Here is a 21,464-nt window from a genome sequence, read left to right on the forward strand (position 1 = left end):
AAATACAAACATTGCTGGCGATATGTCTGCCCTGCTTGGCATGGAGAATAGGAATAGCATCAGACTTCATGTCGTATCCCTTGGCAATATCTTCCAGCCATTGCTGCCTGTATCGATTCTGTAAACAGAAAAAGTGTCACAAAGATGTACAAACAGCATTCTGTTAACCCTGCGGCGTTACTTTGGGTGCGCAAACCTCGCTGATGGTTTGGGCGTTGAATTTAGCCTGGAGGAACTCCGGGCTGTCGGCTGGCAGATGATAGGTGTGCATGAATTTTTCCCCAGATGCTTTGTATGCAATCTACAGGGAGGAAAATAAAGGGTTTGTTTAAAGCTAGTTTGGTCAAGTTCTGAAAGAACTGACATAAGGAATAAATAGCTCATACTTTGTCCATTTGCTTTGTGTTGGCCAGAGCCAGAGACATGTTCATGTCGTCAGTCTGGCTGGTGTACTTCAAGGAGCTTGGATGCTGGCGGTAGCCTCTGTCATCTAAGGCAGCTCTGGCACTCCTGGCTTTCTCAACATCTAAAGAACCGATGGGTATCCAGCCTGTACCTTTGACATAGTTGTTGTATTCTGATTTGTAGACATTCTGCAAAGGAAAACAAACAAGAAAAATCAGAGGTCTTATGTCCCTCTAACCACAGGATGTAACGTCATATTGAAGAGTAACATACGTCACTCTGAATCTCCATCATGTTGCGGCACAGCTGCAGGTGCATGTTGTCGGGGAGAAGGAGGAAGCTGTGAGGGACTTTCCTGTATCCAGCCATGGTCTGAACGGTAGAGGCCTGCTTTGCATGAATCACGCTCAGCATGTCCACTGGGGTGTGGTACTTCAGCTTGGACTTGTGGTAGTCCTTCTTGTAGTTCTTTTCACTCTGCATCTTGGCCACTTGCATGTAATGCACCAGCAGAGGGTCGTCATGAAGGCTGCGGAAACCAACATGATGGCCTCTGGCCTTCTCGTAAGCCAGCTTATATTTATACTAAGAAAATAAATATAGTATCATTAATAAAGTTGTGATGATATCACAAAACACCAGAATATTGAATTATTTGAGGAAAATCAGGAACTTACATTACTGGCAATGTCTCTTGATGATTTGGCAGCTACTATTGGAATGGCGTCTTGCTTCATGTGATGTCCCTTAAGGATGTCTTGGCGATGTGCATAGGTGTAATGGTTCTACATATACAACACAACAGGACATGTTACCATCATAGTCACAATTTTCTTTCTGTTTGTTGAATTGTGGATTCATGAAAACAGGGAAACACTGACCTGGCTAATGTTGACAGCGTTGTACCTGGCTTGCATCAGTTCAGGGGTATCAGATGGGAGGTGATAAGTGTGCATGAACTTCTCTCCACTTGCTTTATATTCCTTCTGCAATGAGTTAAACAAAGAGCTTCGGTTATGGATATCTTACAAGACAATTGCAGCTTAAAATGAAGAGATGAGATTGCCCTCTTCTTACCATGTTCATTATCTTTGCATTGGTTTTAGCCAGCTCCATGTTCATGGAGTCCATGTCGCTGGTGTATTTGAGAGTAGAAGGATGCTGCCTGTATTTTCTCTCATCCAGAGCAGCTGCTGCCGCCTTGGCTTTTTCCACATCCAGGGAACCGATCGGAATCCAGCCTGTTCCTTTTACGGAGGTCTCATAATCCATTTTATAATTGTTCTGCAATAATATGAGAAACCAAAACATTATTTGAGTTTTGGTGGATTTCACATCAAAAGCATTTCTGTGATCTCGTAAACTTACGTCGCTGGCATTATAGTTCATGGTGCGAGCAAGCTGAAGATTCATTGCATCAGGCAGGAGAAAATAATTGTGATGGTGCTGCTTGTAGCCAGCAAATGTCTGCACTTTTGTGGCATGTTTAGCATGAGCCATGCTCATCATGTCCACTGGGGTGTGGTACTTCAGCTTTGCTTTGTGGTAGTCCTTCTTGTAAAGTTTGTCGCTCTGTATTTTTGCCACATTCATGTAGTGAACCAGTAGAGGATCGTCCTGCAGGCTGCGGAAGCCAACATGGTGGCCTCTTTCCTTCTCATACGCCTTTTTGTACTGGACCTGAGCATAAAAGCACAAACTAGATTTTAGGAAATTGTGTGTTGTTGGGAAAAAAAGCCAGTATATCAAAAGTATGGTGTATTAAATCCCTTTTCAGATGACTTACGTTGCTGGCAGCATGTCTGGCTGCTTTGGCAGCAACAATCGGGATAGCATCCAGCCTCATGTCGTAACCTTTAGCGATTGTCTCCTCCCAAGCGTACTTGTAGAAGTTCTGAAATTTTAAATTGAAACATTAATAAAGGTCAAAGAAACTACAAGAATACTAAAACAAGCAAGAACATGTTTAAAATGTATACATTGGTAAACTTTGTGCTTATTAAACCATTGAATAATTTTTTTGTAGCTTTGTTGTTAAGGTCAATGTCTGATTATGGTTTTTTTTTTCCAAATGTGCACAAAACAAAAACGCAGATTACAAATTAAGTATGGATTCATCCAGCAGGGTTTTACAACATTTAATTAATTAATTAGATCCCATGAGTGTAAATTTTGATATGATGCCAACTAGCAACATTAGGCACCTAAGGAATAACATTTTAAATCTTAATGTATTGTTTCATTTATTACTTTTTACTCCAACGAGACTTATGAATTTTGTCAAAACATGCTTTTGAACAAGCACTACTTTTTATCTGGAGAAAGTGGCCTTACTACAGAGGCCTACAGACTGCTGGCTCTTTTTTTTTTGCAATAAGAACAGTATTAAAATTGAACGGTGTTAGAAATCGATCTACAACATGTGCTGTTAAAAAATCATTGCATTTTCATTATTGAAGTGTTCTATATTTAGCAAAATGCTGCAAAATGACTTTGCTGCACCTTTCCATAATCTGGTTGCTTATCAATAACAAATCAGTGGCAGAAATAATAATAAAAACAATTATTTTGAAAACCACTGTTTTAATATCATCCACTGTTTTCAATTTAGCAACAGTTTTTGAAAAATCACTTACCGGTATTAGGGTATGAAATAACATTACTTGTTAAAAATTATATATTTTTTAAGTTATCATTAGATGAAATTTAGCTAATTAAAAAAATTCATTTAATTTACATTATATTCACATAACATATATTAGTATTTCTTACTCATTTCCACTCTTGGCCTGAAGCTAAAAAGCTTACACAAAAAAAGGCTTGGTTTGCTTAATTTTTATGGATTCTAGGTGTCAGAGTTTTTGTTTGCAGGGTCAACAGTGAAGTCGTGTTTTAAGACTGTTGTCTGATTGGGAAAGGGCCCTGGGTTTGTATGTTCCCCTTTGAGTATGACTCTATTTCTGTGCAGAGAAAGGCCTTTAAATAGCTCTAAACAGAGATAGATAGATGTATTTTAATGCACCACCTTGCTGATGTTGTAGGCATTGCACTTGGCTTGGAGGAACTCTGGAGCATCAGGAGGCAGAGAGTACTTTTGATGGACCTCCTCGAGACCTCTCTTGTAGAAAAGCTGAGGAGCAAAAAGACGTTTAAAAAAATAAACAAATGTTCCTTTTATTATACATCACAGCATTTCATGGACAGTAGACTCACATCACTCCTCTGAAGCTGATTGACTTTAGCCTGCAGCATTATAGGATGGTCATCTATAGCTGTGAACGGGATGGTGTCCGGGTGCTGCCGGTATTTTCTCTAAACGAAGTAAAGAAAAAGATGCATTTAATTAAATTCTTTCGCAAGGTACCAAATATAAACAGGAAGAGGAGGCAGTTGAAAACACGTACCTCGTCGAGAATCTCAGCTGCTTTCTTTGCCTTTTCTACATCCATGGAGCCATATGGCACCCATGGGGAGCCTTTAACATAGTTGTTGTATTCAGCCTTATACTCGTTCTTTGATTAAGGAAACAAAACAGAGATTTAGCTGCATCATAAAGAGACATATCTTACATTATAAATAAAAACAGTTTCTTGTAAAACCTGTCCACTTACATCACTCTGGATGCTGTTGGCTCTCTTGGCCAGGTCCAGCAGCACACTGTCATAAGGCATAAAGTAGTTGGGGCTGATCTTCCTGTAGCCAGCCATGCTGGAAATTGCTTGGGACTTTTTGGCCAAAGTGACAGACATCATATCTAGTGGCGTATGGTACTTGGTCTTGATTTTTTCATAGTCCTTCTTATATTCACGCTGTGAATAAATTGTGGATTTTGTTTAAGCATGATTTCTTTTTTCATTAGAATCAGTTTTAGCTCATTGATTTTAAATGAATGACTTACATCACTCTGGATTTTGGCCACATGAACCGAGTGCAAGATCTTGGGGTCGTCATTAATAGAAAGGGCTCCGATCATCTGTCCCCTGTTCTTTTCATACTCCTTTTTGTACTTAACCTGAAAGGGGAACAAATAAGTGTTAAAAAGAGAATGATAATACATAAAGATATAATTTTAAAATGGAAAAATACAGATAAAAAATTGCAAAAACTGATAGGGGTTAATGCTGTAGCGTACTTACATCACTGGCAATGTTTGTGTGAGCACGGGCAGCAAGGATTGGGATGGCGTCACCCTTAATTTCAAACTTCTTTGCTTTAGTTTTCTCCCAGTCATATTTATAACAACTCTGCAAGGAGAATATACATTCAAGAAACTAAATAATTACCACTATAAAAAGTGATTCAGTTGTAGAGATTTGTAGGAATTACTTACGTCACTCAGGTTAAAGGCATTGACTCTGGACTGGATGAAGAAGGGATAATCTGGGGGCAGATTACACTTAAACTTTGTCTCTTCAAACTTTGCCTTGTAGTTTAGCTGCAAGAGAAAAATGCATAAATTAAAACCTAACCTACACTCCATCGGTCTGGTTATAAAAAGCATAATTTAATTCTCCCACCATTGGAGGGCAGTAAAGCACTGGACACAGATTGTCAAACTCTCTTCCTTACCAAGGCCTCCTATCTGATGACAGAGCCAATGCTTGTTTCTATTTATACTGCTGAGAAATGGCTCTCTAGTTTCCATGGAGCCCATAGAAAGACATCTGGGCTACATGGATGACTGCATACAGTTAACGGTGATCCACATTAATAGGAGAGTTGGATCTAAGGCTCTAGTTGATGATATTTTAAGATATTTAATCAAACATTTAACCATAAATAAACAAAGCATCTTACAGATACATCTCAGTTCATTAGATATGGGCTTCAGCAGAGTGTGTCAGTCCCATTAAAACTCCCTCTGAAAAATGCTAACCTTTACATCTTAAGTCATTTTTTCTTAAAATACATAATTTTTTTTTCTTGAATGGAACAAGACAATTTACATTTATAATAACAAAAAACAACAGCAGTCTTTTATGCACTACAAAAAATATAAATCTAACTAAGTCATTTTTTTATTGAGGGGGAAAGGGGGAAACTTTGCCAATGAAACAAGACAATTTAGATTTAAAATAAAAAACAAAACAAAACATTGCATTGCATTGTCTCATATTATCTAATTATTTTATTTTAAGAGTAAAAATACTCATTCAATTGGCAAATTATCTTATTTACCTGCTTAAATTAAGGATAAATACATTTGATTTAACAAATTTTTCTCTTCTTTAGAACGTTTTGCAGTGACATACTCCACATTAATTCCACATTTCTTGGAAAAAAATCGAAATCTAGATACGTAAGTAATGTTTTCTTAAAATAAGTAAATTTTTCTTGAATTGAGAAGGTAAAAATAGACATTTTGCCAATGGAACCAGACAATTTACATTAAAAATAAGAAAAAAAACAATTTCATTGTCTTATTTCAAGTGCATATTATCTAGTTCCCTTATTTAAAGAGTAAAAATACTTTATTCCATTGGCAAACTATGTCATTTACCTACTCAAATTAAGGATAAATACACTTAATTTAAGAAATTTTTACTTATTTCTAGATCGTTTTTCCAGTGTAATATTCTAATCTAAGAAATTAAATATGTTTTCATTAGCGGTAAGTAGAAAGGGAACATAATCAAAAGAAAGGCTTTGAAGATGGGGAAAAATAATCTATCTAATGTGCTTTGTACTGTATTTTATTTGCATTACAATTTTGTGAAGCAGTTTGTGACCTCTATGTCTGTGAAAGGAATATAAATAAACATTACTTACTTACTTTACTCTTTCTAATAACACTTTAGTTTACTGAGATACTAACATGAAAGAAAAGAGATTAGGGCAGTTCATAATAAAAAAATCAGTCTATGAACCAAATATTAGGTCAGTTATATTAAAAAGATTGTAAAGCATTTTAATACAATCTCAGTGGGAGTACAGGTACGTATGTAAGCCTTTCTTTATATAGAAATTTATTCAGAATCACCAACATTAACATGAGTTTAATCCCCATATGAATGCATGTATAATTGGCTCTGTTATGATGTCAGTAAATAAACTGTAATGTGCAGAATGATCCAACATGATACATACGTCACTTAGCTGCTTGGCGTTGATGGCTGCTTGGACGAGGACTGGCGAATCCACGACTTGTGTAAACTTCACTGTGTCTGGATGTTGACGGTAAACTTTCTGTAAACCACCAAATAAAAACACAATGTGTCACACATACAACTATGTAGACCAGAGCGTGTTCCAGAGCTCTGATGCACTTCACTGGACAATAACTACTACTTACATCACTGCACTGCTGAAGCTTCTTCACAGCCTCGTATTCAGGTGTAATAGTTTGAGGAAAGAAGCATCTCGTCTTTATGTCTTCATAATCCGCTTTATATGTATGCTGGGGGAAAAATGTGCAGTTTAGAGCTATTTTCTGTGAATGAATTAAAGAAATAATAATTTTAAGAAACCTGAACAGAACAACTGTTCATATATGCACCTCACTCTTCATTTCCTCAACTTTCTGGCAGTGAAGCATATAGAGGTCTTCATAGCTGCCAATGTAGTGACCCTTTACCTCATTTTCATACTTCTCCTTGTAATGTGCCTAAAATATTCCAGGAGTTACAGTAGGGAAGCATGTCATAGAGAAACAGGCATTTAAAGTAAAAGTGTAGTGTCTGAGAATCTTGACTGAATCTTACGTCAGAGAACTTTTTGAGCACAGAGTCCATCTGGAACTTTGGTGTGTCGCAGTAGTTGATGCTGAAACCTCTGGATTTCTCATAGCTGGCCTTATATACTTTCTGTAAAGGAAACAGCAAAAAAAAAAACAGATATTTGGATTTGTGAATTCTTTAATTCATATTTTTGTTGAAATTGGACAGTATTAAAAAACAAAACCAAAGTAAAGGAAGAGGACGCACGTCACTAAGGATGGTGCCAGCGTATCTGAGCTGTCTGAGGAGTGGATTCTCTGTGGCAGGTAGCGTATTGTAATCACACTGGTCTTTTGACTTTTCATATTCCTTCTTGTATTGGACCTGAAAAAAGAAAGAGGAACATGCGAGTGAATACAGAGGAACACATGATTTAATATAAATATTAGTATCCTTCTCCTTCAGATTAGAGCCCATTTCAACAGGACTTGAGTTTTCCCCGGCTATCTTTAGTAAAGAGTGATCCCTCCCCGATTTCTTGCTCTGCACTGCCATTCAGCTGGCTGAAAGAGAACTATTGCACTTTTCTTTTTATCACAGGGAAGAGTAATTTGATCCCACGGAAACATCTTCAGCTGCTTTGTGTAGAAATCATAGGCTCCTTCGAGCCTAACTAGTTAGAAAGAATCAGATCATTTACATTATGCTCTATAAAAAATAAAATCTACAATATTATTCCCAAAATATAACAGTGGGTGGTTATTTTATATTTTGGCTCAAGCAAACAGCAAACATCTTAAAATAAGTGCATTTTGTCTTGAATGGAGGTGGTAAGTGCTTTGCCAATGGAACAAGATGATTTACATTTAAAAATAAGAAAAAGCAACTGCATTGTCTTATTACAAGCGCATATTATCTAATTATCTTATTTTAAGAGTAAAATAAATTACACTGAAAAAATGACGCAACGGTTTTTGGTATTTACTTAATCATATTTAGTTACTTTAACGCTATTGCTTCATGTTAGCAGGTTTGGACATAAAACAATGGTGTTAAAGTTACCAAATATGATTACATAAATGCCAAAAGAGCTGCATTATTTTATTCAGTGTACTCATTCCATTGGTAAATCATCTTATTTACCTACTAAAATAAAGGCCTGATTTAAGGAATTTTTCCTTATTTCTAGATAGTTTTTCCAGTGCACTGGAAAAAAATCAATATATAGAGAAGTAATTTTTCTTAAATTAAGTGCATTTGTTCTTGGATTGAGGTGGTAAAATAGACATTTTGCCAATGAAGGAGACAATTTACACTAAAAATAAGAAAACACAATTATCTAATCATCTTATTTTAGGGGTAAAAATACCCATTCCATTGGAAAACTACCTCATTTACCTACTCAAATTAAGGGTAAATACATTTAATTTAACAAGTTTCTAGATCGTTTTTCTAGTGTGAATGTACAACAATCCAAATAAAAACATTAAAAGCACCAATAAAATTCTTATCTATTACCACAACAGTTATTGCTTTTCCTGTTTTAAATAAAATGAAGTTAAATCTTGTTTTAAATCTTGCATAAATGCCATGTCATGATAAAGCCATATTTTTACTTAAGGACTAACTGAAGCAGAAAGGGTGCCAAACCGATCATTCTACACTGCAAAAAATAGAAATCTCAATAAGTTATTTTTTCTTAAAATAAGTGCGTTTTTCCTTGATTTGAGGAGGTAAGTAAGACACTTTGCCAATGGAACAAAACAATTTCCTTTTAAAATAAGAAAAAACTATTTTATCGTCTTATTTCAAGTAAATATTATCTAACTATCTTATTTTAAGAGTGAAAATACTCATTCCATTGGCAGATCATCTTATTTACCTGCTCAAATTAGGGCTAAATATACTTAATTTAAGCCATTTTTTACTTATTTCTGGATTGTTTTTGCAGTGTACACTGGAAAGAAATATGGAAATCTAGATAATTCATTGTTTCTTAAAATAAGTGCATTTGTTCTTGGATTGAAGAGGTAAAAGATAAATTTTTCCAATGGAACAAAACAATTTACATTAAAGATAAGAAAAAGCAACTGCAATATCTTGTTTCAGTTGCATGTGATCTAATTATCCTATTTAAGAGTAAAAATACTAAAAGTTGTTCTTGGATTGAGGAGGTAAAAGACACATTTTGCCAATGGAAAAAGATAATTTACATTTAAAATAAGAAAACCCAATTGCATTATCTTATTTTAAGAGTAAAAATACTTATTCTATTGGCAAACTATCTCATTTACTTACTCAAATTAAGGGTAAATACACTTAATTTAAGACATTTATCTAGATAATTTTTTTCCAGAGTATAAAAAAAAGATAGTAATAGAATGAACTAGAAAAAAGGATGTAGAAATGTGTCATATGCTGGTCCTGTGAGGCGCTCTAACTGCAGTGAATCCTTGCAGCGACGTTCATGCAGACTGTCAGGGTTTCTGCATCAAAAGTGACTCACACGGCTTTCTGAGACAAGGCACAACTATCTGTCATGTCTTCCAAATGAAATACGATCTAAAAAAAAACAACAACAATGAAATACCTTTTTTTAGAGCTTACCTCACTAGCAGCAATACGGGCCTTCTTGCATGAGTCATACACAGGTGTGTCGGTTTGCATGAAGTATATTTGGTCTTTTTTATTCTCATAATCTTGAGTGTATTTTCTCTGTAAATATATGGACAAAAAATTAAGTTACAGGGTGTGGATGTATATAAAAAAGTTAATAATATGATAATAACAATACTCACGTCACTAAGATTATCCATTGCCATCCTGGCAATGGCGATGTCAAAATAAGGCGTCTCACACCACTGACCCCTAACGTTTTTATTGTAGTCTTCCTTGTATTTAAGCTGTGGGGGGAAACAAAGAAATGGTTTTAATAGAGTTGGGATTTGTTGTTTCTCTAAAATAATGGATAAATAATAGTAACACTTCAGGATGCTCAATAAAAACCAAAGGAATCCCAAGAATGTGAGTAACTTGGACCTATTGTTAGCCTGTCTCTTGCAGCTCGGTAAAGACAGTAACGTTTAAAGAGCAGCTGGTCAGTTATTCTGAGCTGCAGCTCAGGGTTGGATTATATCTGTTTACCGTGTTTCTATAACTGCACATAGCTACAGGCATATTCTAAGCTTTTATCCAATTCAGTGAATTTTGTTCACAAATTAGACATTTTGTGATGTGAAAAAAAATGCCATCCAGAAATGAAAGTTGAAAAATCTTTAAAAAAAATGGTTTTAAGAGCAACTTTTCTGTTTTCTAAAATTGTTTTTTTTTTTTTATTATTTTTCATGTGTTAATTTTTAACATTTAAATTCCTTTTTTTATTGCTCTTTTCTAAATTGAGTTTTACGTATGACATTTTTTTAAAACTGTGTTTTCCAGGTCACATTCTCTTCCCTTCTGGGGGACGGCTTTTCTTTGGAGTGAGGAGCAAAGATTCTATTGGTCTGCATGCGGGTTAGCAGCAACATTTTAATTGGCTCTCCTTTAACATATAGAGAAGCTGATCAGTAAAACACATTTTGAAACGAAAAAAAAAAAATCTGAGAACTCAATAAAAAATAAAGACAAGTTTTGAAAAAATGAAACTATAAATCAGCAAAAATAAAATTGAAAAGGAAGAAAACTTTTTGAAAAATTAACCCTTTATAGGGCAAGTTACCGTTATAACTTATAAATGGAGTCCCCGCCCATCTCTCAGTGAGGTCTAGGAGCACAAGATCTATATCCAGCCATTTAGCACAGATCCTGCTACATGGCTGCACATCTGATTTTGTCATTTGACCAATTAGATAAGCCCTTGAATGATACATTACCTACTGTAAATTAAGTTGAAAAAAAAAAACTAACAAGTCAAGAAAAAAGGTAAAAAGCTAATTAAAAAGTAAATTAAAAATGTTAATAATCCTAGTTAACAATTATATTATATGTAAGTGCAAGTATTAGCATTAATGCCTCTACAGCCCCAAAAAAAATGTTTATTTCACTCTCAGTGTTTATCATGAATTTCTTATAGAAGCCCTTTTGTTATTTTTCAGGAAAGTTGGCATTTGTTGTTATTACTTTGACATTATGTTTATTACACTATTATTGACATTATTTTTGCCATCAAAATATATATATCTTTTTAATCTTACAAAGATAATAATAATAATAGGCTTTTGAAAATGTCATTTCTGGATTAAAACATTTCAAATGCACATTTGCAAAAACATTTTCTCTGCAAAAAATAAGGGTGCACATTTCACTCCATAGTCTGTTGTTTATATCGGTTATAGTAACAGGTGTAACTTACTGTCCAACTTTTACTCAGAGATGTTTTTCTCTTCTACTGGATTGAGCTTTAATAAACTTAATTTAATTAACTCATCAAAGCTCTTTAAAAACATAAAACTATTATCGTACAAAGCACAAAGCCAAAAATTTTAAATGGTATTGAAAAGGAGCTTTGGATAACATATATAGTTAAAGAAACTCAACAGTCCTTCTGGCTTCATTAACATTTACTTGATATGTCAATATTGAATATACTTGGATGGAGTTCTGCTTACATCGCTGCGCTGATCGGCAACTCTCCTGGCCAGCTCCATCTCAGGAGGATCCGCCAAGGACGTGTACTTGGCTTTGCGCTCATCGTGTCCCTTCTTATATTTAACCTGTGGAGGCAAATTCATTTATTTCATTTTTAAAAGGTTTCAAATTAGCCTTTTTTTTTTCTTTTTTTTTTTTACCATTTGTATAAAAGTCAAATACATTAATAGAAATAACAGGGAACCATGACAAATTCACCTACAATAATGCTCCCTAGCATTATAAAGATGCTTTGTTGATCATATATCTATTTTTTGTATGAAGAATAAAAATACAATAAATCTTTACATTAAGAAAATAAAACTAATACCAATAATATTCATCTTAACTTTGAAATCTGATTACATCCATACTATAAGCTTTAACATCTTGTAATTACAGATATAGAGCAGACCTCTATATAGCTTTCACTGGTAATGATCAGTAGATAGGTGGGGTTCAGCCTTTTGCATTGATTTTTGTCTATTTTGAACAATTTTTTTATTCAACAATCGCTCAGCGTTAAGCCTTTAATGCCTGAACCATAAAATAATTACCAGAAAATTACATTTTTTTTAAACTAGAATCTTCATACATAAGGAATTTACATGCAACTTATTCTGCATTTCCTGCTCACTACACGTATCTAAATCTTTAACAGCTCCCAGCACATTAGGAAGTTTTTAATTGTGTTTCCATTTATTCCTTTTTGGTATCCAACTTACATCACTGAGGACTTCCTGAGCCTTAGCTACCCTTCGCAACTCAGGGCTGTCACTGTAGGGGTAGTACAGGGTCTTCTCCTCGTCCCAGGCTTCTGTGTAAAGTTTCTGCAAACAAATTGTTTATTTCACAAATAGCATAACTCTAAAAATTAGGTCAATTTTTTCATTCATAAACAGAATTCCTTTCATTTTTAAATTAATATATAGATTGAATGGCTCATTGGACTTACCTTGCTATAGTTAGCAGCATTCTTCACAGCCAGAACCAGCTCAGGAGCATCGGGAGGCAGCAGGTACCTGTCCTTAGTCTCATCCCACTTCTGTCTGTACAGAACCTAAAGGAAAATAGTGCATTGAAATATAAAAGTCAGCTCTGCTTATTTATTTTTTTTAGAATTGGTTAGTAGAGGATATTTACCTTGCTGACCAGCTCTGACACATGCTTGACGTGGACAACCTCCCTAGCATCACCACCGTACAAGCTGGTTGTCCGAGCCTTGTTTCCCTCCATTCTGTATTTCACCTGTTAGCAACAGATTGGTTCGTTTTTATAGTGTATATTAAAGACAGAATCTTCTGTTCAAACGACTCTTAAGCTTTTAGTATCTTCAATCTCCACAGCCATCTGTAATACCTCACTCAGCTGCTCCTGGGCCTTCCTAATACGGATCAGTTCAGGGGTGTCAGTGGACAGAGCGGGAGGCGTCCCTCTGGACAAGTCATAAGCTTGGCGGTATTTATTCTGTCAGAGATACAGTAATAAGAAAATTATTCCATTTGAAAGGCAAATAAAAAAATATACCGGTATATACAAAAGTACTGAAATATAATGTAATATAATGGACTGTTTTATCTAAATTACAGAAATGATTTAGATTGATTTAAAATTGAGATCATACTACTGCAAGAAGTTCACTTTAGTTTACTTTCAAAAATGCATGTTTTCTTTTGTTTATAATTTAATTGTTCATTCATAACTAAGAGCTTTAAATGAACATTATTCAATGCATAATATTTAACATGATTTTTTTATTTTTGGGGAAAAAAAACACAAAATGAAATGTGAACATTTATACAATGTGAAAACTTTTTTCGTTTTGTTTTTAATTTAATTGTTTAATTATATCTGTTAATTATATACAGGATTTTTATTTTTTGAAAAAACAAAACAAAAAGAAATGTGAAACCTAAAAGTAGAGGAAATATAGACATTTGGTAACTTATTATTATTTAAATAATGCTTTAAATGATCTAGAAACTAAAACTTGTTTACTGTAAAAACAAAACTTCTAAACTTGAAACAGGACAAATAGTGAAATAAATAATGTTTTGCTCTACTTAATTGGACCTTACATCTAACTTAAAAATAAAAAAATCAAAGACAAGTAAAAAAAAAATATATATAAAAAAAATACCAAAAGAAATACTTAACAAGTAATTATAAGTCATGATGCCTTACATTGCTGAAAAGCTCCAGCATCTTCTGACTGTGGGCCAGATATGGAGTCATGAACTTGGAAGTATCCACTTTCACCTTCTTTCTGACTTTCCTGGTGGGCAAGCCAGACTGTACATAGAAAAAGCAACAGAAAAAAGTTAGGCTTTCTTTTATTTTTTACATTAAAAAAAAACTATATCTAAATAAGGCAAATCTTAAAATAAGTGAATTTTTGCTTGAATTGAGGAGGACAGTGAGAAGCTTTGCAGATGGAACAAGACAATTTACATTTAAAATAAGAAAAAGCAAGTGCATTTCCTTATTTCAAGTCTAATTTTAAGAGTAAAAATACTCATTCCATTGGCAAATGCTCTTATTTACCTGCTCAGATTCAGCATAATAATATTTATGACTTAGTTCTAGATTGTTTTTTGCATTGTACGGATTTGTTACAGATTTATCAATCATAGCAAAAATAACAGCCAGGAAAGCAGAAAAGATTTTCTAAAGCAAATGAAATAAAACATGATGCACTGAGGGAGGCCAGTATCCTTCTGAACTAACAAGCTAGAGTTTATCCTTTACTCTACTTATTTACCTTCAGCACAAAAAGTAATTCTAGCCAACAGTTATTAAATTCATTCAACATGAATGCCTGCATTATATGATGAAAGTATGTAAATCGCACTGAAGATGAAGGATGTTAAAACTGTGTGGGAACACAGTGAAAATTACCATAGCTGTGCATTTTGAGTCAACTATAGCATTAGCATAAAAAGTGATAAAATCCCCAAAAAATGTAGGAACATCATTTGTTTTCTACCAATTTATACAAACCCAAAGAGACAAAAAAGCCCAACATGATTAAAAAACTAAACAATTAAGTGATCAGCATAGAGTTACAGTTGGAGTGGCAGCCTAGTGGTTAGGGCACAGAGGTTGGAATCCAGAGGTTGTGAGTTCAAACCCCACTGCCACTCTGGCTCTCTGAGAAAGGCCTTAACCCCCACACTGCTCCCCAGGTGCTGCACGATGGCAGCCCACTGCTCCCCAAGGGGATGGGTTAAATGCAGAGGTAAACTTCTCCAATGTGAGATCAATAAAGTTTGATTATTTTTTGAAAATAAACTGACAAAAAATAAAAACACTTAAGTCAAATAGTTGGCAAGAGTGTCACTGATTCCACCTATTTTAGATTCTCTTTCCCTCATGCTAATGCCATGGGAGTTATGCTACATTTACCCAGAATGCAATTAGAGCACCACCGAAGTGTCTTCTGCTTCACGTTTAATGCTTGTATACATTAAGGTCAGATGCCCCTGTAGATCATCACAGATGCCAAGAATCTTACTCAGTTTCCACCATGCCATCCCCCTTCTTAAAAAAATCTTAAAAATCCCCCCCCCCCCCCCCCCCCCCCTTCTTAAATCACCATCCTGAATTACTGAATGTGTAAAATTTCTACCATATATTAACAGTAATGGCAATAATGTTGCCCTTTCAACAATTGGCAGGCTGTGGGCTTACGAGCAGCCTCAGCAAAATAAATAAAATTACTATGAAGCTGATCCCAGTAGGACATTTTTCCTCTGCATTTGTCATTACATTAGCAGCCATTTAAAATGTCCCTTCCCAGTGAAAAGCCACCCGAATGGCAGCAAAATCCCCTCCAACTTCCAGCCACTGGTCTTCTCCTGGTCGTGCATATTTTTTTTACTCTGACTCCACCCTTTCACTGAATTACAGGCTCTGACCAGGAGATAATACTTCTCTTTAGATCGTAATTTCCACAAATCATGACAGAAAGAATATTTCAGATGTTTAAAAAGGAATTTTAGGGGACTAGCCAAGGATCAGCCAAGGGCCCATCAAAGAAAGTGTGGAAATTTTAAATGGTTACTACTGTAAGTATGTTGGGGCAGTGATAGCCATGCCAGTTCTACTGTAAGGTGCCTTGGTCAAGATCCATGACCAGCGTACCTGACATGTAACAACCATAGCATGCATTTTGCTTTAGGTTAATAGACTATATTAATTAGGCTATGTATGCTCCCAAAAAGAAAAAAACACCATCCCACTTTTTTTCTTTTTACAACTAGACTACTGAGTTCTACTGGTTTCAACACCTTGTCTCTGTGTGGACAGGGCCTAAATATTAGCAAAACTTCAAGGTAGCTACCAAGCTCCCAGAACGCAAGATGATGTTTGAGGACATTTACTATTATTCAGCTTGGCTATCAAAACAACTTAAAATAAACAACTTAAAACATCCCTCACAATGTTGTGATCTCAGGTGAGGATATCTAAAAACATAAGTCCTTGCTCAGAGTCGGTTTTCATCATTCCAGCTGATTCAAGATCTGCATATTGACAAGTTTTGGTAAACATTTGCACTCTTTTAGTGATTTTGTGACTTTAATTAAAATGTCATATGTTTGCATGTCTCTTTGTTATGTTAAATGGTATTATGGGCCTCTGCATCACAATATATCGACATGAAATGAGGATATGTGGATGATTGAAAGTCCCTTTAAACTGGCCAAAAAAAATGTAAAGCATATACTGGAAAAAATCAAAATCTAGACGAGTTATTTTTTTCTTAAAATAAGTGCATTTGCCCTTGGATTAAGGTAGTAAAAGAAACATCTTGCCATGGAACAAGGCAATTTACACTAAGAATAAGAAAACAGAATAGCATTGTTTAATTTCAAGTGCATATTATCTAATTATCTTATTTATCAGAGTAAAAATACTCATTCCGTTGGCAAACTATCTCATTTACCTACTCAAATTAAGGGGAAATACACTTAATTTAAGACATTTTTACTTATTTCTAGATCGTTTTTCCAGTGTATATATAAGCAAAGCTTTAAAAGTACTTGATTAAAGGTTAGATTTAGACTTAGATTCTTTATTTTGTCGTATCTGATTATGCTACACTGGGAAAACGATCTAGAAATAAGTAAAACTGTCTTAAATTAGGTGTATTTACCCTTAATTTGAGTAGGTAAATGAGATAGTTTGCTAATGGAATCAGTATTTTTACACTTAAAATAAGATAATTAAATAATATGTACTTGAAATAAGACAATGCAGTTGAGTTTTCTTATTTTATGTGTAAATGCCTGGTTCCATTGGTAAAATTACTCTTTTACCTCCTCAATCCAAGAACAAATGCACCTATTTTAAGAAAAAATTACTTAAATAGATTTTTTTCCCAGAGTAAAGCACAAAAAAGTATTTTGTTTAAGGTTTAACAAGGTGTACTAAAAAATAAGTAGAAAGCTCTATATGAATGGTTTATGAAGCTGTTTAATTACCGTACAAGTGAATCAAAACTTCATCAATAAACAAAAAAAATACTCTTTCTCTAAGGCTTAAAGCTTTACAAGTGGTTTTTACAAGTTACATACAAACCATGCAAGGTTAAACTGAGCATGCATTAACTTTGGATAGAACATTTTCCTTCATTCAGGCATGCAGGGAAGATCGTCCTGCCCTGCTTGAACTGCTGTCCCTTGGGAGGAGGTGTTTTACCTGAGAGGACTGAGTATGATGCTCAGAGAACGTTGTGGTTGTAATCTGCTCGACATATTACAAAATATGGAAGAAATTTGGCGGTTTTCAGAAAAGTAATAGGAGAAACAGCATAGGGACTGAGGGTGATTTTTCCCACAGCTCTGGTATTAAACAGTTAATGCCTCCAGCTTTTTTTTTTTTATTCATTTATATGTTATGTAAGATACATCTGTCTACAGAAGAGAACATTTTCAAATCATATAGTTTTTTTAGTTTCTTTTTGCATTCTGTAAAAAAGCCTTCTACCGACTGGAAATGCTGTAGACGGGAGAAAAAGCCCAGCTACAAATAAACAATGATGTCACTGCGACAGCAGGTGACCTGAGCTCCTCTATTAAACAGAGGATCAAATGCATTATTATTATCTGTCATTTGAGCCATGCTGCTCACAATCTTTTATCCTTGCAATAAATTTAGACGCACCAGATGAGAAAATTTCTATTTCTTATTTCACACGTTGTTGCTTTGGTTGATCAGTTGCTACAGCAGTAGTATGACTCTGTATAATCTGAATAAAGGACTTTAATGGACTGTTTTATCTTAATTACAGAAGCGATTTAGAATTATCTCAAACTGAGATCATACTACTGCAGGAAGTTCACTTTGGTGTTTTCAAAAAGGAACGTTTCCTTTTGCTTTTTATTTGATTGACTCATTCATAACTAAGAGTTTTGAATGAAGATTATGCAAAATATGTAACATGATTTTTATTTTTGGAAGAAAAATGAAAAGAAATGTAAAAATTTAAACTAGAGAAATATGGTTGGCTATAAACATTTAGGAACTTATTATTTAAATAATGTTTCAAATGATCTAGAAACTAAAAAGTTTTTTATTGTAAGAGCAAAATGTAACTCTAAAAAATAATATTCTGAGCTAGAAATTAGACAAATTGTGAAATAATTTTTTGCCACACTTAACTGGACCTTACACCTCATTTAAAAAATCAAACAAACAAAAAAACTAAGTATAAGGGATATATTGGAATGTCAATAATAATTTTCGATAATTTTTGCAAAAATAATTTTTTCCTCTTCTGTTATTAAAAATAACTGTTCAGCTACATGGCTCTGAAACTTTTAAAAAACATCAGCATCTCTCCTGCAGGAGACTCTTGCACCGGTTCGGCCCCAGAAACCTAATTATCACATTATTTGTCACAAAGATTGTGCCTTATATCAATGAGCTACAGTACATTGAATGGCCTCTGTTTAGTTTTAAAGCTAATATCGGCTGATATAGATAATGTGCACAGAATATCCTGCATCCCTACTAAGTAAGCATCCATCCTCCTCCAAAACAGGTCCAAACATTATAAAAAAGGATATATAAAAAAAGTTTGAGAAGTTGCAGACTTTTTAAAGTAAAGGATCTCATGTAACCCAAATGAAAACTACTTTTTTAGAGTATTCAGTTTTACCTTTTCATCTTTAGTTCTAATATTTTATTTTCAGCTAAATAAAATCCTGAAAATTTTACCTACAGCTGGATGAGATAACCAGAGCAGAGAGAAAGAACATCTCAGTCATTTAGATCAACACTTGCAAAAGGCCTTAATATCCAAATCTATCAGACAGGAGAGAACCAGAGGTGGAGACCAACTCCATATCCCTACAACACAATGTGCGCTAACTGTTATTCATCGCCTACAGTGTTTTTTTATATGACCCCCTCTACCAAGCCAACTTTCATAACTAAGGTTAGCATGTAGAGAATATATTGGGGCATGATTTACAGCGCAGCTCGTCTCATTTTCAATCCCTCACACTCTCCCCCTTTACGTCTGCGTCCGTCTATGTGCTGGAGAAGTCAAATTCTAAATTTGTCTGAATGCCACTTAGAGATCTCTGAGATGCATTTTTTTTTTTAGGTCAAAGAAGTTTCTTGATGGAAATAAAATAAAAATAAAAAATCTTAAAAAAAAATCAAATAACAGATATAGCATTTCAATAAAGGAATTATTCATATTTAATATGCATAAAACATTTGCTATATAGTGTTTAAACATTGAATTACTTCTAAAATACCAAGATAGAGTATTTTCTAAATAAACATATGTTTCTCCCCATTCTGTAGATCGGATAGCAGGCCATTCTAGATCTTATGCACAAAAATGCTTTTTTTTTCTCCATAGCATCGATGAAAGTACTAGTGAAATCAGAGCGTATTAATTTCACACCTGTCCATGTGTCCCACCTCCCAAATGATTTGCATCTTTGCAGCAAAGATGGCAAATATTTTCCATGATACGTTATATGGGGGTAAAACGACAAAATAAAAAATGAAATGAATAGATTAATGAATAATTGGTGCACTTCAGCCAACAGAAATAAACAGCTTAGTCGTTTAGGCTCCCCTATAAGATATCAGCAACATTAAGAATATGGAATACAAGACTAACTTTAACCCCATTTCCAGTGGAAATACAGGATTAATAGTTAGCCTTCTGCTTTCACTCCTTCATCAACCCTTGCCACGGAGACAACAAACAGAGACAATAACACATCAGTAATCAAACATAAAACATCCTGGATTGCAAGTATATGCTTCATTCACATAATAAGGAGGAAAAATACAACTTAAATGTCACACATGAAGGATTTACACAGACCAAACAAATGTTTCTGTTCTGACATTTCTAAGTTATATTTTAAATATATATTTTCCAAATATGACGCTAGAAAACAGCGAAAACACCTAAACTTTAAACCCTTTACACGTACGGTTTTGCTCCAAAACTTCTAATAAAAAGAAGGAAATGAGACCCCAAAGATTTCCCTTAGCATCACAAACTATAAACAAGTTAATCCTGCAAATTTTCCCTATTCTGATGACAATAAAAACTGGAAAAGACGAGTCATGAAATGAGAAATTCACTTACCTGCTCCACAAAATCCTCCTCTTCCTCCTCCTCGAATTCCTCATAGTCATCTCCAGTGTCTGCCATTTTGGCAAAATTTAAAAGCTCTGAACGAAACAGAGATTACATTTTCAGCCATTAGCAACAACAGAAGCATCAATTACTCTAAAACATACATGTTCTTTGTCTCCTTTTAAAAACCTTTTAAAAAAAACAGTTTTAATTATCATTGACTGCTTAAACATCCTCCTCTTAGCTTAGTTTTGAGAGTATATGGAGAAACAGCGGTGATACATTTCTACTGTATGTCCTGATAGTAAGGAAGCTTCACTTGCCACTTGCGCCTCAGTCTGATTCCAACTCTGTGATTTGCCACACACCTGAATAAAATAACAAAATGTGTGAAACGTCTCAGTCAGATGTGTTTATCAATGCATACATATTTAAAAAAAGCAGTATGAGGAGTTTTATCTGCAATACTGAGGTTTTTAAGACCCCCCCCCTTTTAAATGCCACAACACAGCTGAGCGAATGGTGCCTCCTGAAGGTTAGCGACAGCTGCCCCAACAGGGCTTTCTGCTATTTGACATGTAAGCCAATGCCAGGACCTGATTGGCTGACTGAGTTTAGCAAACGGACATGCAATGCCTTCTGAGGCTGCAGGTTATATATAGGGTGGCATATTAACTACCTTTTTTAGCATCTGATTGCTATATCTTGAAATTAACTTAAATTGTATCTGTAAAACTAAGAACATTTGAAAGATTGCTGACACAAAAGGAGAAAATAGACATCAGGTTTTTAAAAGAGATCATAGCGGTGATCACAAAGTGATTTCAGGTAAATCCAAAGCTGGGTCTGATGTTCCTTTAGTCCTTAAGTTCTTGCTTGTTAAGTTATTCCTTAAAAATATAAGAAAGTTTTCTTGCTTCTTAATCCATAGCCGGCTCCTTCCAGATCCAAAAACCAGTAAAAAAAAAAAAGTGGATGTCCGAGCAGATGGAAAGCCATGCAGGTGGTATAAAAACACGTTTTTTTTTTGTTGATTTATCCTTTCCTTTGCTTACCAGTTATGTTATGTTTAATGGTCTCCCAAGCCGCCAAAGCCTTCCCAGCCTCCCTCCAGAGAAACGCTGGGCGACAGCACACAGCTGCACTTTCTAGCCAGGTTATCA

The 21,464-nt window shown here is 34.7% G+C and overlaps 1 protein-coding gene across 33 annotated transcripts in view; it reads right to left on the reverse strand.

Moving 5' to 3' along the window:
* Window positions 1-21,464, reverse strand: part of neb (nebulin) — an 86,645-nt gene extending 65,181 nt beyond the window's left edge. For 28 of the 33 annotated variants that reach the window (XM_038277729.1, XM_038277727.1, XM_038277719.1 and 25 more), the window contains exons 1-33: window positions 21,357-21,464; window positions 20,625-20,669; window positions 20,311-20,396; window positions 17,388-17,432; window positions 13,872-13,979; window positions 13,047-13,154; window positions 12,831-12,935; window positions 12,643-12,747; window positions 12,413-12,517; window positions 11,669-11,773; window positions 9,860-9,964; window positions 9,669-9,776; window positions 7,329-7,445; window positions 7,107-7,208; window positions 6,902-7,009; window positions 6,698-6,802; window positions 6,493-6,591; window positions 4,736-4,840; window positions 4,542-4,649; window positions 4,304-4,417; window positions 4,017-4,214; window positions 3,810-3,917; window positions 3,619-3,717; window positions 3,431-3,535; window positions 2,192-2,299; window positions 1,774-2,085; window positions 1,483-1,689; window positions 1,287-1,391; window positions 1,083-1,190; window positions 679-990; window positions 387-593; window positions 197-301; window positions 11-118 (exon numbers count right to left, since the gene is read on the reverse strand). In XM_038277729.1, coding sequence (XP_038133657.1) covers window positions 11-118; window positions 197-301; window positions 387-593; window positions 679-990; window positions 1,083-1,190; window positions 1,287-1,391; window positions 1,483-1,689; window positions 1,774-2,085; window positions 2,192-2,299; window positions 3,431-3,535; window positions 3,619-3,717; window positions 3,810-3,917; window positions 4,017-4,214; window positions 4,304-4,417; window positions 4,542-4,649; window positions 4,736-4,840; window positions 6,493-6,591; window positions 6,698-6,802; window positions 6,902-7,009; window positions 7,107-7,208; window positions 7,329-7,445; window positions 9,669-9,776; window positions 9,860-9,964; window positions 11,669-11,773; window positions 12,413-12,517; window positions 12,643-12,747; window positions 12,831-12,935; window positions 13,047-13,154; window positions 13,872-13,979; window positions 17,388-17,432; window positions 20,311-20,376 — 3,900 coding nt within the window. In that variant the 5' untranslated portion in view covers window positions 20,377-20,396; window positions 20,625-20,669; window positions 21,357-21,464. The remainder of the gene's footprint in view (window positions 1-10; window positions 119-196; window positions 302-386; window positions 594-678; window positions 991-1,082; window positions 1,191-1,286; window positions 1,392-1,482; window positions 1,690-1,773; window positions 2,086-2,191; window positions 2,300-3,430; window positions 3,536-3,618; window positions 3,718-3,809; window positions 3,918-4,016; window positions 4,215-4,303; window positions 4,418-4,541; window positions 4,650-4,735; window positions 4,841-6,492; window positions 6,592-6,697; window positions 6,803-6,901; window positions 7,010-7,106; window positions 7,209-7,328; window positions 7,446-9,668; window positions 9,777-9,859; window positions 9,965-11,668; window positions 11,774-12,412; window positions 12,518-12,642; window positions 12,748-12,830; window positions 12,936-13,046; window positions 13,155-13,871; window positions 13,980-17,387; window positions 17,433-20,310; window positions 20,397-20,624; window positions 20,670-21,356) is intronic. The other 5 variants (XM_038277698.1, XM_038277705.1, XM_038277695.1 and 2 more) reach the window with 5 other exon arrangements.

The sequence above is a fragment of the Cyprinodon tularosa genome, unplaced genomic scaffold, assembly GCF_016077235.1.
Source record: "Cyprinodon tularosa strain WSP-4 unplaced genomic scaffold, ASM1607723v1 ctg134, whole genome shotgun sequence".
Taxonomy (NCBI): domain Eukaryota; kingdom Metazoa; phylum Chordata; class Actinopteri; order Cyprinodontiformes; family Cyprinodontidae; genus Cyprinodon; species Cyprinodon tularosa.